The 13,280-nt window shown below is 32.3% G+C and overlaps 1 protein-coding gene across 2 annotated transcripts in view; it reads right to left on the bottom strand.

Moving 5' to 3' along the window:
* The window catches only part of TRPM7 (transient receptor potential cation channel subfamily M member 7), a 115,468-nt gene that overhangs the window by 38,570 nt on the left and 63,618 nt on the right, over positions 1-13,280 (bottom strand). For both annotated transcript variants that reach the window (XM_054565434.1, XM_054565435.1), the window contains exons 13-20: positions 10,743-10,796; positions 8,220-8,360; positions 7,816-7,950; positions 6,230-6,510; positions 4,887-5,115; positions 3,626-3,781; positions 3,399-3,542; positions 1,223-1,351 (exon numbers count right to left, since the gene is read on the bottom strand). In XM_054565434.1, coding sequence (XP_054421409.1) covers positions 1,223-1,351; positions 3,399-3,542; positions 3,626-3,781; positions 4,887-5,115; positions 6,230-6,510; positions 7,816-7,950; positions 8,220-8,360; positions 10,743-10,796 — 1,269 coding nt within the window. The remainder of the gene's footprint in view (positions 1-1,222; positions 1,352-3,398; positions 3,543-3,625; positions 3,782-4,886; positions 5,116-6,229; positions 6,511-7,815; positions 7,951-8,219; positions 8,361-10,742; positions 10,797-13,280) is intronic.

The raw sequence follows: 13,280 nt of genomic DNA, 5'->3' as shown, positions 1-13,280 counted from the left end.
TTTCACAAATTGAAGGCAAGACTTTTAACCAGCAAAAAATTATGATTTGCTTTGTTAAGAGACTCACTTAATTAGAGTGGTTTGGAACCATCAAACCTGAAATATCACCAAAGTATGCCTGTACTAGTCTAGCAGGGGAGTCCAACCTTTTGGCGTCTCTGGACCACGCTGGAAGAAGACTGGTCTTGGGCCACACATTAAATATACAAACACTAACAAAAACTGATGAGCAAAAAAAAAAAAAAAAAAAAAAAATTTAAAGTAAATTTATGATTTTGTGTTGGGCTGCATTCAAGCCCTCCTGGGCAACATGTGACCTGTGGGCTGGTCACCCCTGAATGAATTCTGCAAAACTATTTCATGAATATACTTAAAAGAGTTCTTTGCAACTCGCTTTTATCATATAACAACCTAATTTTTTCAAAGATGGTGGTAAAACAACAGATTTCACAAGTATTCAAACCATGGCACTTGGAGAGAGTTAAAATGCATAATAAGCTACTTAACAAGATAAATTCTTAAGATACCCAAATGGTAGGGCAGTACAATGCCTTCTATTTATTTTCACAATTTTGCATATTCTCTAAACGTAAGCAGAGATATAAAATAATTCAGAAATAATTAATTAAATGTGTTATAAAACAACACTTATGCAGTTACTAGTTTGAATGGAAAGTATAAAACTTGAAGAAAAACAGCATTTTCCCCCTAAAATTAGAATGTTATATATTTGCAATTTAAATTGAAAACTCAGACACAGGGAGCTAAATATGTATGACAATTCAATGGGTAACAGAGTACACGTAAGTGGGCAGTGCAAGATAATCTATAACTTACTTACCTGATTGGCTATATGTATGTTTAATATTTTTTAAAGAGTGGGAGAGAATATAACTATGAATGTTGAAAAAATAAAGCAAAAACAGACCTAGGCTATATTTCTGAGACAAAGCATTGTCTTTGTAATTTGTAACAAAGTTAACATCACACTGATCTCTATTCTTTTGCCCTGATTTTTAGAACAGCAAAAATAAACATGTTCTACTATAAAGTCATTCTCCTATAAAGTCATCACCTACTGAAATTATGATACACATTAAATAACACATATCCCTATACATACCCAAAACAAAACATCCTCCATATATACCATATCTACCATGTATATACAATATATATCCATATATACCAAGTTACAGCTAGAAAAAAACTAAAGACATACCTCACGGACTTTCTCAATAGCATAGGTAAAAATATAAGCAATAACAATCCATTCTTGAACTGAAGGTAATTGTTCCATTTGTACAAGAACCACAAAAGTATAAAGCATCAGAAATCCTAAGTAAGCCAACTAATAAAAGAGAAAATACAAGATAAAATAAAATTGATTACAAAATAAAATTTTTTACTATGAAAACTTTCAAGCATACACAAGAGACCAAATGAGCTCTCCTGAACTATCTTCATGCTTCAATCATTAAAATAGTTTTAGAAGTTACTCTTCAGTGCAGACACTGCATTTATCAATCAAAATATAAGTAATCACCAGGGTGTAAGTGTGCTGTTCCAAAACTTTGTTGCCCTTTTAGTAATTCCCATAGGAACAATTTTGTAATACCAGGGTTTATGTCCTCAACTTAGCCCACATAATTCCATTTAACATATAATATACCTAAAGTATCATAATGTATTAAATTTACTATAGAACTTCACTGCCATCATTAAGAAACACATTACTTGCCTCTTCTCTCCCCCAATGGAATGGTATCCCTGGGAAAGATAACTGATATTTTCCTTGCTCCCAGTCACTGAGGTTGAAATCCCAAGAAATGGAAACTGATATGAAAAGCATTTTCCCTAAGAAAGGGAACACCCCACTTTTGATACTCTTAAAAAAGATTATAGGGAGGTGATACGGTCTATGTACACTAACATCTAAATAATCGTTTCATTTCAGAGGAAAACCCAGACTCATTGACCCTTGAGCAACTGTGAGTAAGAATCCTCTCATCATTCTCCTTGTCTCTACCAGTCTTAAAACAAGCCACATCCATGATGTTAAGCTATGGCAGAGAAGGGGAGTAAAGTGCAATAAACAAAGAAAAGAGAAATTCCTGTAGCCACCCGGGTTGTCCATTTTTAAAGTCATTCACATGAATGCAAACTAAGAAATCTACATTTTCTCCACTTTAAGGATTTAATTTGGGGATTAATTCAGGTAATCAGATGCATAATTTCAACATCTTAACAAGATGGAGTAAGAAAATTTCCATATTGAAAAGGAAATGTAATGAATTAGTCTTACGTTAATGGGCAAGTATGTGGTTGAGAAAGCAATGCTTGAAGGAACAAATTCTCAAGTGTCCATCTTAGCACAGGGCTATTTGTATATTTTTGCAATTCTTAAAAAGTCTGATGATAAAAATGAAAAACAATAAAAAATAACAATAAAATAAAAACTTATTAGTTTTTCAGGGAAGGAGAGTAAAATTCATTTGCTCAGCTCCTGGTATATGAGTATGAGGAGTAATCTCATGTGTTTCTTCAGATGAGTTCATCCCTGCCTCGTTAGTAAAATCTGTTCTTCCACGACAAGAGAAAAGCCAATTATGTGGCAGATAATCAAACATGTACTACAATATGATTAAGACATCAGTTGTTATATGGATGATAAAATTATGAGTTATCTAGATTACTTTTCATCATCAATCCTGCAAGAAAGGCTTCTTTCCAAAATTTTAACAATATCTGCAAAAATCTTAAAGCACAAGAAATTGTAATTGTATATTAGAGTTTTTTCTGATTAATCTTTACCAATCTTTTTAGTAGATGATTAGTATCTGTTACCCACTTACAAAGGTATGTTTACCACTTATTTGTTTAGTGAATTTCTTGTTCCAGCTACAACTAATTCCAATTAGAACTAAGATGTTATTTTTTTATCATTTAATATGACATCAATTTGTATGAAACTAAGTTGATCTTACTGCACTTTTAAATGGAAAATGGCTTTTCAGTGATCTAATTTACATCAAGATTAGTATGAACTCAAGGTCTATTAAAGCATATAGATATAGATATAGATATAGATATAAAAAATAGTATTTACTGATTTCAGAGAGAGAGCAGGAGAGAGAGACAAGGGGAGAGAGAGAGAGAAAGAAACAGAGAGGGAGGAAGGGGGGAAGGAAGAAAGGAAAGAGAAAGTGGGAAAACAAAGATTTGTTTTTTCCACTTATTTATATGTTCATTGGTTGTTTCTTCTATGTGTCTTAATAGGGGATGGAACCTGCAATTTTGGTGCATCAGGGTGACATTCTAACCAGCTGAGCTACCCAGCCAGGGCCACTAAAGCCTATTTTTTAAAATCATTATGTGCATACAATTTAAAAACATACCGTGTTAAACCAGAATTTTACAATTGGTGCATGATAAAAGGCATAAAACTTTCGTGTGATTGGAAGCTTTTTTGATTTTATTTGTATCTCCATTTCATTCTTTCCTTCATTACTATCCAATATTCTTACTTCTTTAAACACTTCCTAAAATAAAAATAACACTTATAAATATACACATTTATTCACAACAAATTTATATTCACTAAATTAATTTTTTTTCTCCTTACCATAGGAATCTCTTCGGTTATGTTTTGAAAGTTGTTTTCGCTATCTTCCATTGTCATTTGATGGGCATCTTGAGATTGTGGAATATGGGACATTTCAGCCTTAGTTTTGTATTCTAGCATTAATATGGCAGGTGGAACTAAAATGCTTAATATAACCTAAAAATTTTAGAAACACATAAATTCATGTTAAAATTAATAACTTCCAATAATATAATACAAACAATAAAAAATTAAATATCCTTATTATTAGTTAGCTATTTTGTACCTGGTAGTATAGGGAAAAAACGAAAAACTTCATTTTTACTTGCATACTGTATTTAATGAGGCCCAGGTTGAATTGTTTGAAAGGTAATAAAACACTTGAATATTATGAGATAAGGGTATAGAAAAGATTTAATAATTAAAGACTTGTCCTTAAAAAAAATCAGATTACAATCCATTGAGAAAATACATTTTTGTTTAAACAAAATTCAAGCCTTATGAACGTCCTGTGTGCTTATTTTTATCCTAAATCTCTTTGTAAGTGTCCTGTGTCTTAATAAGATTGCTCAGCTTGTGCCTCCATACAAAAGGGTAATTTTTAAAATTTTATGTATTATCTGCAAAATCATAAAGCACAAAGAAATTATAATTGCTTACCAGGGTTTTTAACAGTTATTCTTTCACCATTATTTTTAGTAGATGATTAGTATTTGTTATCTACTTATTATGGCCAATGGTTAAACTACTTGTCTAATTTCTGCCTTCTATATTTCTGTACCTTATTTAAGACATAAAATAACAAAAAGGAGAGTTTAAAGTAATATCTCTCATTATGATGAAACCAGAAGTACCAGCCAACATTTTGTCTACATTTTCGGCCATAAAAATCAGGTATATCCAATATATTTCAAATAAGTTAAAAGTGACAGATTATTAAGTTAGTAGATAGGTCCTGCATTTTAGAATATGGGAATCATCTTTTTATAAAGCAACAACACTGTTCATGGCTGCTCAGGGCTCTAAACACCATACTTCCATTTGTTTTCCTCAGGCTTCTGGCTCACATAGGGGCAACAATCCCTACATACCATCCCTGAAAAGGATTCAGAGTGAAGAACAGGAGGGGAAATAGTACACTTCATGTCACATCGGATAAAATGCCTACCCTGTCACCCCCACCACCTTCAAAAATAAAAGTGTTTTACTATACATCTGGGCTAATTCCTCTGTTTTTAAAATCTAATTACATACTTTATATCAAATTATTTCTAAGGTATACCTTGTACCAAGAATTTTTCCTCATATTCAGCCTTCCCATCCACATATCAGATAACAACATCTGTGTACAGGTGTGGGCTACAAAAGGTCTAAGTCTTGAAGAAACTGCTAACTTAAGGCAGGTAGAATTACTCCAGTTTTTCAGTTCATAAGTGAGCAATTTCATAGCCATGGTTTCATCTTGTCTGAAGGATTGTTCTAGTAATTCAACTGCTAGTTGACCAAAATCACTATCGAAAGATAAAAGCCAAAACATTTAGTTTACCAAATTGCAGTTTTAAACCACTATTCTTAAATTCATTCATAACATATTCTAGTTTTTAATATATTCACACACACACTTAGGGAATTGTGAGGCAACAGGATTACAGTAACTCTGTTTTCAGATATCTATTACTATGTGGAAATCAAAAAGTATTAAAATATGTCACATTAAAAACAAGACTGAAAAGGTGACTCCTGAGCACTTTCCCTGGTCATGGAAAGAAACTGAAACTAACAATGCTCAATTAAAAATTTTTCCATATAGTTATTTCAAACATGGAAAAGGACTGGTATCCAGCCCTGGCCGGTATGGCTCAGTTGACTGGAGTGTCATCCCATAGACTGAAAGGTTCAGAGTCAATTCCAGTCAAGGTTCATATTGAAAAGGCAACCAATCAATGTTTCTCTCTGTGTCAAAACAAAACAAAACAAAACAAAACAAAAAAATGTCCTCGGGTGAGGATTAGTATCCAGTAGAAAGGAATAATGTGAATACAGACAAATCTAATCATGAAAAACACCTGGATCTTAAATCGTGAATTAGTAATCATAAGATCCCTGCTGAAGTTATTTTCAGTAACAACTCTTACACCCTGTTCCAACATCAGCCCATTAAAGCTTCCCAAAAACTACCTGACCAGCTTAGTCTTCCATTAGTGTTCTAAGTAAACTGCAAACTCCTGTGAACTGTTTCATTCTTCTATATATGTAGTTCCACCATCTCAGATGCCCTTTCAGTTGAAGTCATCCCCATAGAACATAGCTTAAACCTTGCTTTCTTTCTTCCTTTCTTTACCACTTCAAACATAACTTTTCCTAATCTAATTGCTACTATGTGCAATTATTAAATTGGCTTCTGGTGTTTCTTTTTCCTTGCTGAATTTTTTAACTTGAAAATGCAAACAATAATCTCTTTGGAATAAGCACAGGAAGCAAAGTTTCTAAGTTTTTAAAAGTGGGTTTTTCTTAATTATACCAATAAAATTATATATTCTCACTTAGTCCAAGGCACTATAATCTTCACTTAAACATGATATATTTTGATTTTTTAAATGTTCCAAGTGGTAAAATGTAACTTACTTGGAATACTGTTTTAATTCTTCTGAAGTATCATCTACGAGGTCACTCTGCTTTGCTTCATAGGCCATTGAACGATAGATCTTACAGGCAACTAGTGCTTTAGCCATTGATTCTTCACCATGCTGCCATAAAAAACGGGCCATGACCTGCCTCTTCATAAGGCAAGCCCAAATTAACAGTTCATTAAGGGGATAAGGAAAACGCTTGGTTTCTGGATCATCAATATCTACAATTTCATCTTTGGTTCTTTTCTTCTTTCCTTCTTCTACAGCTGTATCAATCTTCAAAGAAAAATAAATATTATAAAGCTCATTATAAAAAGGTCATGATACTCATGTGAGAATTACTATAAAATTTCCTTTATGGTATTTCTTAACTTCATATAACTGCACAAATAGTATAAATTTTATATACTTGATTTTTATTATAGCTTAAAATTCATTTTTAGAAATGGCATTTCAAAAAAAAAAAAAGGCTTTTATAACAAAGTTTCCCAAGATTAAAGAAAGGGCCTACATATATGTATAAACTATAGACACAGACAACAGCATGGTGATGGCCAGAGGGAAGGAGGGGGAGGGACTTGATGGAGGTGGGCAAAGGAGGGATAATGGACACAATTGTAACAGTGTCAACAATAAAAATAAAATAAAAAAAGGGGGGGCCTAAATATTGCAACTAATATCTAATAAAATACAATTTTAATGAAAAATTTTCAATAATACCTTTGTCTTGCATGTTGTTAATCAAACAAAAATGTTATAAAAGGAGGCAGTTAAGCATTTACCAAAACGAATTTTAAGAATTTGGTTGTGGCATGCTCTCCCTTCCAGGAGCGTGCCCATGTGTTTCCCTTTCCCTTCTCCTCCCTTAACGGGTGTGCGTCTCCTAAACTCTAAGGGACGCCATGAGACTTGCAACCGGGGAGGCACTGGGCAGCGGCAGCTCATCCTGGGCTAACCCTGAACCTGTTTCCAAGGTCCCCTTTTCTCTGACTCTCCAGTAAGCTGACGGCAGCCCTTGCTTTGGCTCACTTCTTTCCCATAACATTTCTGAAGACCCAAAGCAGCCGTGTCTAGTTTCTTTCCTGTTGCTTCTTTTATCCTAGGCCCTTCCTTGTTTCACTGTCCCAACTTTAATAAACATACTCTGAAAATAAAAATTTAACAAATGAAGAACTTAATAGAATCATTAACTCACAATGAGTATCTTTTTGTATATGAGAAAATGAAGAATCAAAAATATATCTAAAATATGCCCTGGCTGGTGTGGCTCAGTGGACTGAGTGCTGGCCTGCGAACCAAAGGGTAGCCAGTTCAATTCCCAGTCAGGGCACATGTCTGGGTTGTGGGCCACGTCCCCAGTAGGGGGCGTGTGAGAGGCAACCACCCATTGATGTTTCTCTCCCCCTCTTCCTCCTTTCCCCTCTCTAAAAATAAATAAATAAAACCTTTAAAAATACACACCCCCCCCAAAAACATAAGACAACTCTTACTAAAGCAAATAGTTTTTTATTTCATAATACTCAGTAGTTTAGAAAGAACAAAATCCAAAATCCAGAAAGTATAATATTTAAATAAGAATACCTTTGGTCGGTAGGGCTGTGCTGTTTTAATGAAATGATTGTGTCTCATTTTTTCCTTTTTATCTGCCCTATTGCCAAAAGATTCATGACTCTTTCGCAACTGAGGAGTGCTGCTAGAGGTATTTCGGCCAGACCTCTGAAAATGAAAGCTTATTAGTTTTTACAGATTTAAATATGCTGAGATGCTATAAAAATTCAGGTCAATTTATATTACGTATAAGTGAGTGTGCATACACACGAAAAAATATTTGTTTAGGATATCAATTACAAAATATTTCTAAGTATTTAGTTGAAAATCTCACAGTTTAAAGACAATGCTACTTTAACCATTCAAATGTAACTTTTAACTTTTAAAGTGAGTTAATTTTAAAACACATATACTCTCTTCCCCCAAATGCTACATACCCGATTGTTTCCACCAAGACTATTATATATCAATCGAAAACGTTTCCGAGTGTAGGTGCATCTATAGGTTCCTCCCATAAGATATTCAATAACAAGTCCTATGTCAATTAGAGTGATCTTATATCCTGGAGGAAGATTTCCCTGGAAACAAAATATTAGTTTAAAAAAGGATAGTATTGCTCAGTAATTCCACACAATGCCTAGAAATGTACCTACTTTCCAAAATGACAAATATTTACTTGTTACAGAAAGCTGGGTTTCCAGCAGCTATGTTTACAGGAGAAGGGAGTGACTTGTTTCTCTTCTTCCTTTTGGAAGAAAAAGGGATTATGAAGTTTGAAGTCTCAACACTGTAGTTCAGGACAGAAATATGGTTTATAGTAGAAAGATAATTTGGTTTCCACTGCCCTAATACTTCACATGTGGAGACAAAGGAAGTTCTAAGAGCCAACTGTGGCACATATCACAAATACCATTTTCTTGCAAAAATAATGCTATAAAAGTTAATTGTTTCTTTTAAAAAAAAAGATTTATTTTTATTTGTTTTTACAGAGAGAGAGGAAGGGAGGGAGAAAGAGCTAAATACCCATGTGAAAGAGAAACATCAATGGGTTGCCTCTCCCACGTGCCCACCTGGGGACCTGGCCTGCAACCCAGGTACCCTGACTGGGAATCTAACCAGTGACCTTTCAGTTTGCAAGGCGGTGCTCAATTTACTGAGCCACACCATCCAGGGCTGATGATTTATGCGTATGTTAGCTAATTCTCTCCTCCTACCATCATCATTCTTTCCATTTCCCTAATTATAATTTCATGAATTTAGAACTCTCTATACTTTTTACATCTCTGATTTAAAAATTAATTTTAAAATGTTCATCTTAAAAAAAAGATTTTTATTATTTTATATTAAGAAACCTCAAAATATGCTTTATGATTGAGAATGTCATGTATGATATTGTTTTTAAAAATATTACAAATACCATTTTGGTATGAGCCCACCTGAATGAGAAATATTTAAATTAAGGAAAATAAAGTAAGTTATCTAAAAATCGTAAGTAATTTCTCAAACTATATAAGTAACTTGCACAAAACTCAGCTTATTAATTTGAATCTGAAAATACTCAATTACTGCCTTTAAGATTTTTTCATTTAAGAAAATAAAAATATTGGGCTTATTCCTATAGCCACTGATATAAACGTAGAGTTAACAACTGCAGTTCTTTCTGCTAGCCCACATAAGTAAATCATAGTGCAAGTGTGTTTTAGAAACCCCCTAGACTAAAGGTCTCTCCCATTACTCAAGCTTTCTGGGAAAAGTTAAAGAGCTTTAATTATTTAAACAACAAAAAATGAATGTGAAATGTCCAGAATAGGCAAATCCACAGATTAACAGTGCCTTGGGCGGAGAGTAGAGAAGAGGCACGAATGAGGAAGGTTTGCTCATGGGCACAGGGTTACTTTTTGGAGTAAATACTCTAAAATTAGGTAGATTGTGGTAATGGTTCCATAACTCTGAGAATATTATAAAAGCCACTGAACTATACACTTTAAATGCATGAATATTACAGAAAACACTTTTCAATCAAGCTATAAAGAAAAGCACATGCAAAAACTGAAATAAAGAAAATTACTTTTTAAGTATAACAAAACCTAGGCTCTTCCTATGTGATAGGCTAGTGGAGTATTACATAAGTTACAAAACACAGAAAAGTACATTTCTATCTTAATTTTTCAGTTTTCTAATAGTATACTCACACTTAATAGCAAGTAAAAGCTTGAAGGAAGGATTCTAGAAAGCAAGCATTTTAGTTCAGAAACTTAAAAATATTTCAATTAATTAAGAGTACTTTTTCACCTAGGAAAATAAAACTATTAGATACCAATAATTTAAATGGCTATAAATTTTTAAATAAATATTTAAAACTATTATTAATTCACAAAGAATCCCAACAGAGGATGATTATGAATACATCAAATTCAGTCACCAAAAAATGGCTTTAGACCATATGACAATGTAATAATTTCATTCAGTCACCACCAATACCATATATTCAGAAAGAGAGAGGGGAGGGAGGAGGGAGAGTGCTTGCACAGAAGCACGCATTTCGCATCTTTACTGGCAAAATCTTCTGTGAAGATCACAACCCAGTGCTTCCCTCAATGTCCTTATTCAATGTCCCTTATTTGCCCCAGAAACAAATTTCTTCTGAACACAGAGAAAGAAGATAGATTCATTCTATCAATGATCTTCCTTTATGGACTAATGAGCATTATGAAATTCACCATAACCTTGGATGACTAGACGCTCAGGAAATTTGATTATAATTTCATAAAATTTCCTTTTTCTTGATTTCTGATACATCAAGTTCTTTAATTCTATGTTACCACATATTTAGTCCTTATTTTTTTGTTCTAAAAATGTCATTTTATTGCTATTTTTAAGAGTCTTTAAATGTTTTTTGGAATCAGATGAAATGTAAATAATTTTTTTAGGTAACATTTTTGGGGAAAAAAATCTCTTACCTGTTTGACATCTCGAACAAGATGAAATAGCATTGGATTAGTTGGACCTTGTTTCTTTAAGGAGAAAAAAATTAAACTATTATTTTCCTCTAAAATAATGTCAACAACTTCCCTTTTTGTTAGGTGTAGCACTTTTACAAAACCACTTGCACAAATTATATTGATTTTGAGTTAAATAAGTTCTGTTCATAAAATGGGACACAAAAAAATGATATAACCATTTCATACTGTCATAGGTATCAAACAAAATATGTCATTTCTTTTCTTATATTTTTACTTATATAACAATATGTAACTCTTTGTTTTCTAGAAATCATGCAAATGTCGCAAGCTTCACAATTATCGTTAATTCACATTTCTTTCTGTCATAATGGAGGTGTACATTCTCTTTATTGTTAAAATTTCTGTGCTTATTTCTGCCACTTATCATGAAGTTGCATCAATACTTCAAATATTTTGAGTAATAGACTTCTAACATTTATATAAGTGATCTTTTCCCTACTACCTTAATTCCATTTATGTATGCTATTAGACTAAACACATTTCCTTTTTAAAATAATCTTATTTTTATGGTATCCAACTTTGAAAAAATACCCAAAAGTGTATGTCCCCCATCAAGACAGGCAAATGGGCCAAAAATGTATTCTCCTAAACTTTTCAAACAGTGCTTTGACCCATCTGATATTTATGGCAAAGAATTCTATACAGCACAAATGAAGAGACTTATTTTCAATACTTTACATCCATTGTTTAAAAGAAATAGCAAATGGAACTTTTCTTCCACTGTTGTGTTATTGTTAATTTTTTATGAGATTATCATAGTAATCAATGCAATCAACTTTTCCATTTTGATCACATATACTTACTTGATAATAGAATTCAAATCTAACTGGATAAACTTATTCGTTCCTTTAAAACAATATTATTTTCTTTGATATTATTGGCTTTCAAATTCTATATAGTATCTAAAGCTGAATATAATTGATATGTATATAAATTATATTTTACCTCACTTTGCTGTCTTTTTTTTTTCAGTCTATCCATTAAGGAGCTGAGTTTTTTCTGCCCACATTCCCCCTTGTGTTAACTTTTAAAAACTAAATGTCTTCCAAGTTAATATGGAGTATTTCATATTTTTTAGCATTAGAAAGTTTCACTGTATTTGCTCTAACAGTATATAATCATATAAAAATGCAATTTTTGGAATTCTATTTTATCTTAATCCATTAATGTTTATTCATTAAATATAACCTCTTAGTATAAAATAAATATACTTCAACACAGAAGTTCTCAAAGTGTGATCCGGGAACCTCTGAATGCCTCATAAGACCCTTCCAGGAGGTTCATGGGATCAAAAACATTTTCAGAAGCATTTTAAAGATGTCCTATACATTTCCTCATTCTCTCTCAGTGTTCAGTAAAAATTTCCAGAGGCTTCTTGATGTGTGATACCATGAGTTTAAATTCAAAAACAAATATGAGAACCCAGCTGCATTCCATGAAACCAGACATTTAAGAGATCTGTGAAACCATAAAGTCATTTTACTCTCCTAATTTGTTTTCTTAAAAAGTATGCTTTCATGTTAACATGTAATGGATTTATTAAATACAAATTAATAAACATTTTTAAGGTTTTTTGGTTTTACATTCTAATATGGTCAATATCAACACATATAAACAAAACCTTTCTAGAAGCAGGTCTCTGAGGTCCTCAATAATTTTTATGTAATAGGACTCTGATACCTATTCGAGTACCACTGTTTTGTCATGATACAATCCCTTACACGTTAAAAAAAATTTCATCAATAAATTAATGCTGAACTAATATCCTAATAACTGAGTTATACAATTAAAAAATTACTTGTAATTTTTTACTAATGGGATTGATTTTTATTTATTTTTTTGTTGTATAAGTACTTTTATTTTAATGTTGGGCTATAAATTGTTGGTGATGAAAAGAAACTGCATCTTTAAAAAAGCTTCATGATGTCCCATGAATTTTAAATTTTCATAGACTCTTTAATACACTATTTTTTATGTATTCTAACAACTCTGAAATAGGAAAGTATTACATAATTGAAAGTTTCTTGGAATTCAGTTGTAGGATAATTGATAGTTTTTTTCTTGGTGGTACATAAAATAATAAAATAATGAAAATATAAAAATAATTATGAATTTAACATAGATGGCACTTTAAAGTCAATACAATATGGTATACTGAAGTATTCCAATATATTACAAGGGCTCCTGTAATGGTTTTCAAAGGTGTATTTATTTATTCAACTATATATTGAATACTTAGCCTTTCTTAGGTGCTGTATCAGACATCATGGCTGTAACAATAAAAAAGGCATGGTATATACATTAACAGTCTAGTGAGAAAAACAGAAGAGTATTTACTAGAAAAGTGGTTAATAATGAAGAAACATGATGGAATGGACATATGACAGGGGTACTTAATATGTCAGGGCTAAGAAAGATTAGCTGAAGTAAATTCTAAACTGATGCCTGGAGGAGCAGGTAGGATTTGGTATTATC

The sequence above is a fragment of the Pteronotus mesoamericanus genome, unplaced genomic scaffold (genome assembly GCF_021234165.1).
Source record: "Pteronotus mesoamericanus isolate MK-2021 breed Mesoamerican mustached bat unplaced genomic scaffold, CSHL_Meso_final contig_164, whole genome shotgun sequence".
In the NCBI taxonomy this organism is placed as follows: Eukaryota; Metazoa; Chordata; class Mammalia; order Chiroptera; family Mormoopidae; genus Pteronotus; species Pteronotus mesoamericanus.
Note: the sequence above shows the minus strand (reverse complement) of the source record. Positions and strands in the feature narration are given on the sequence as shown.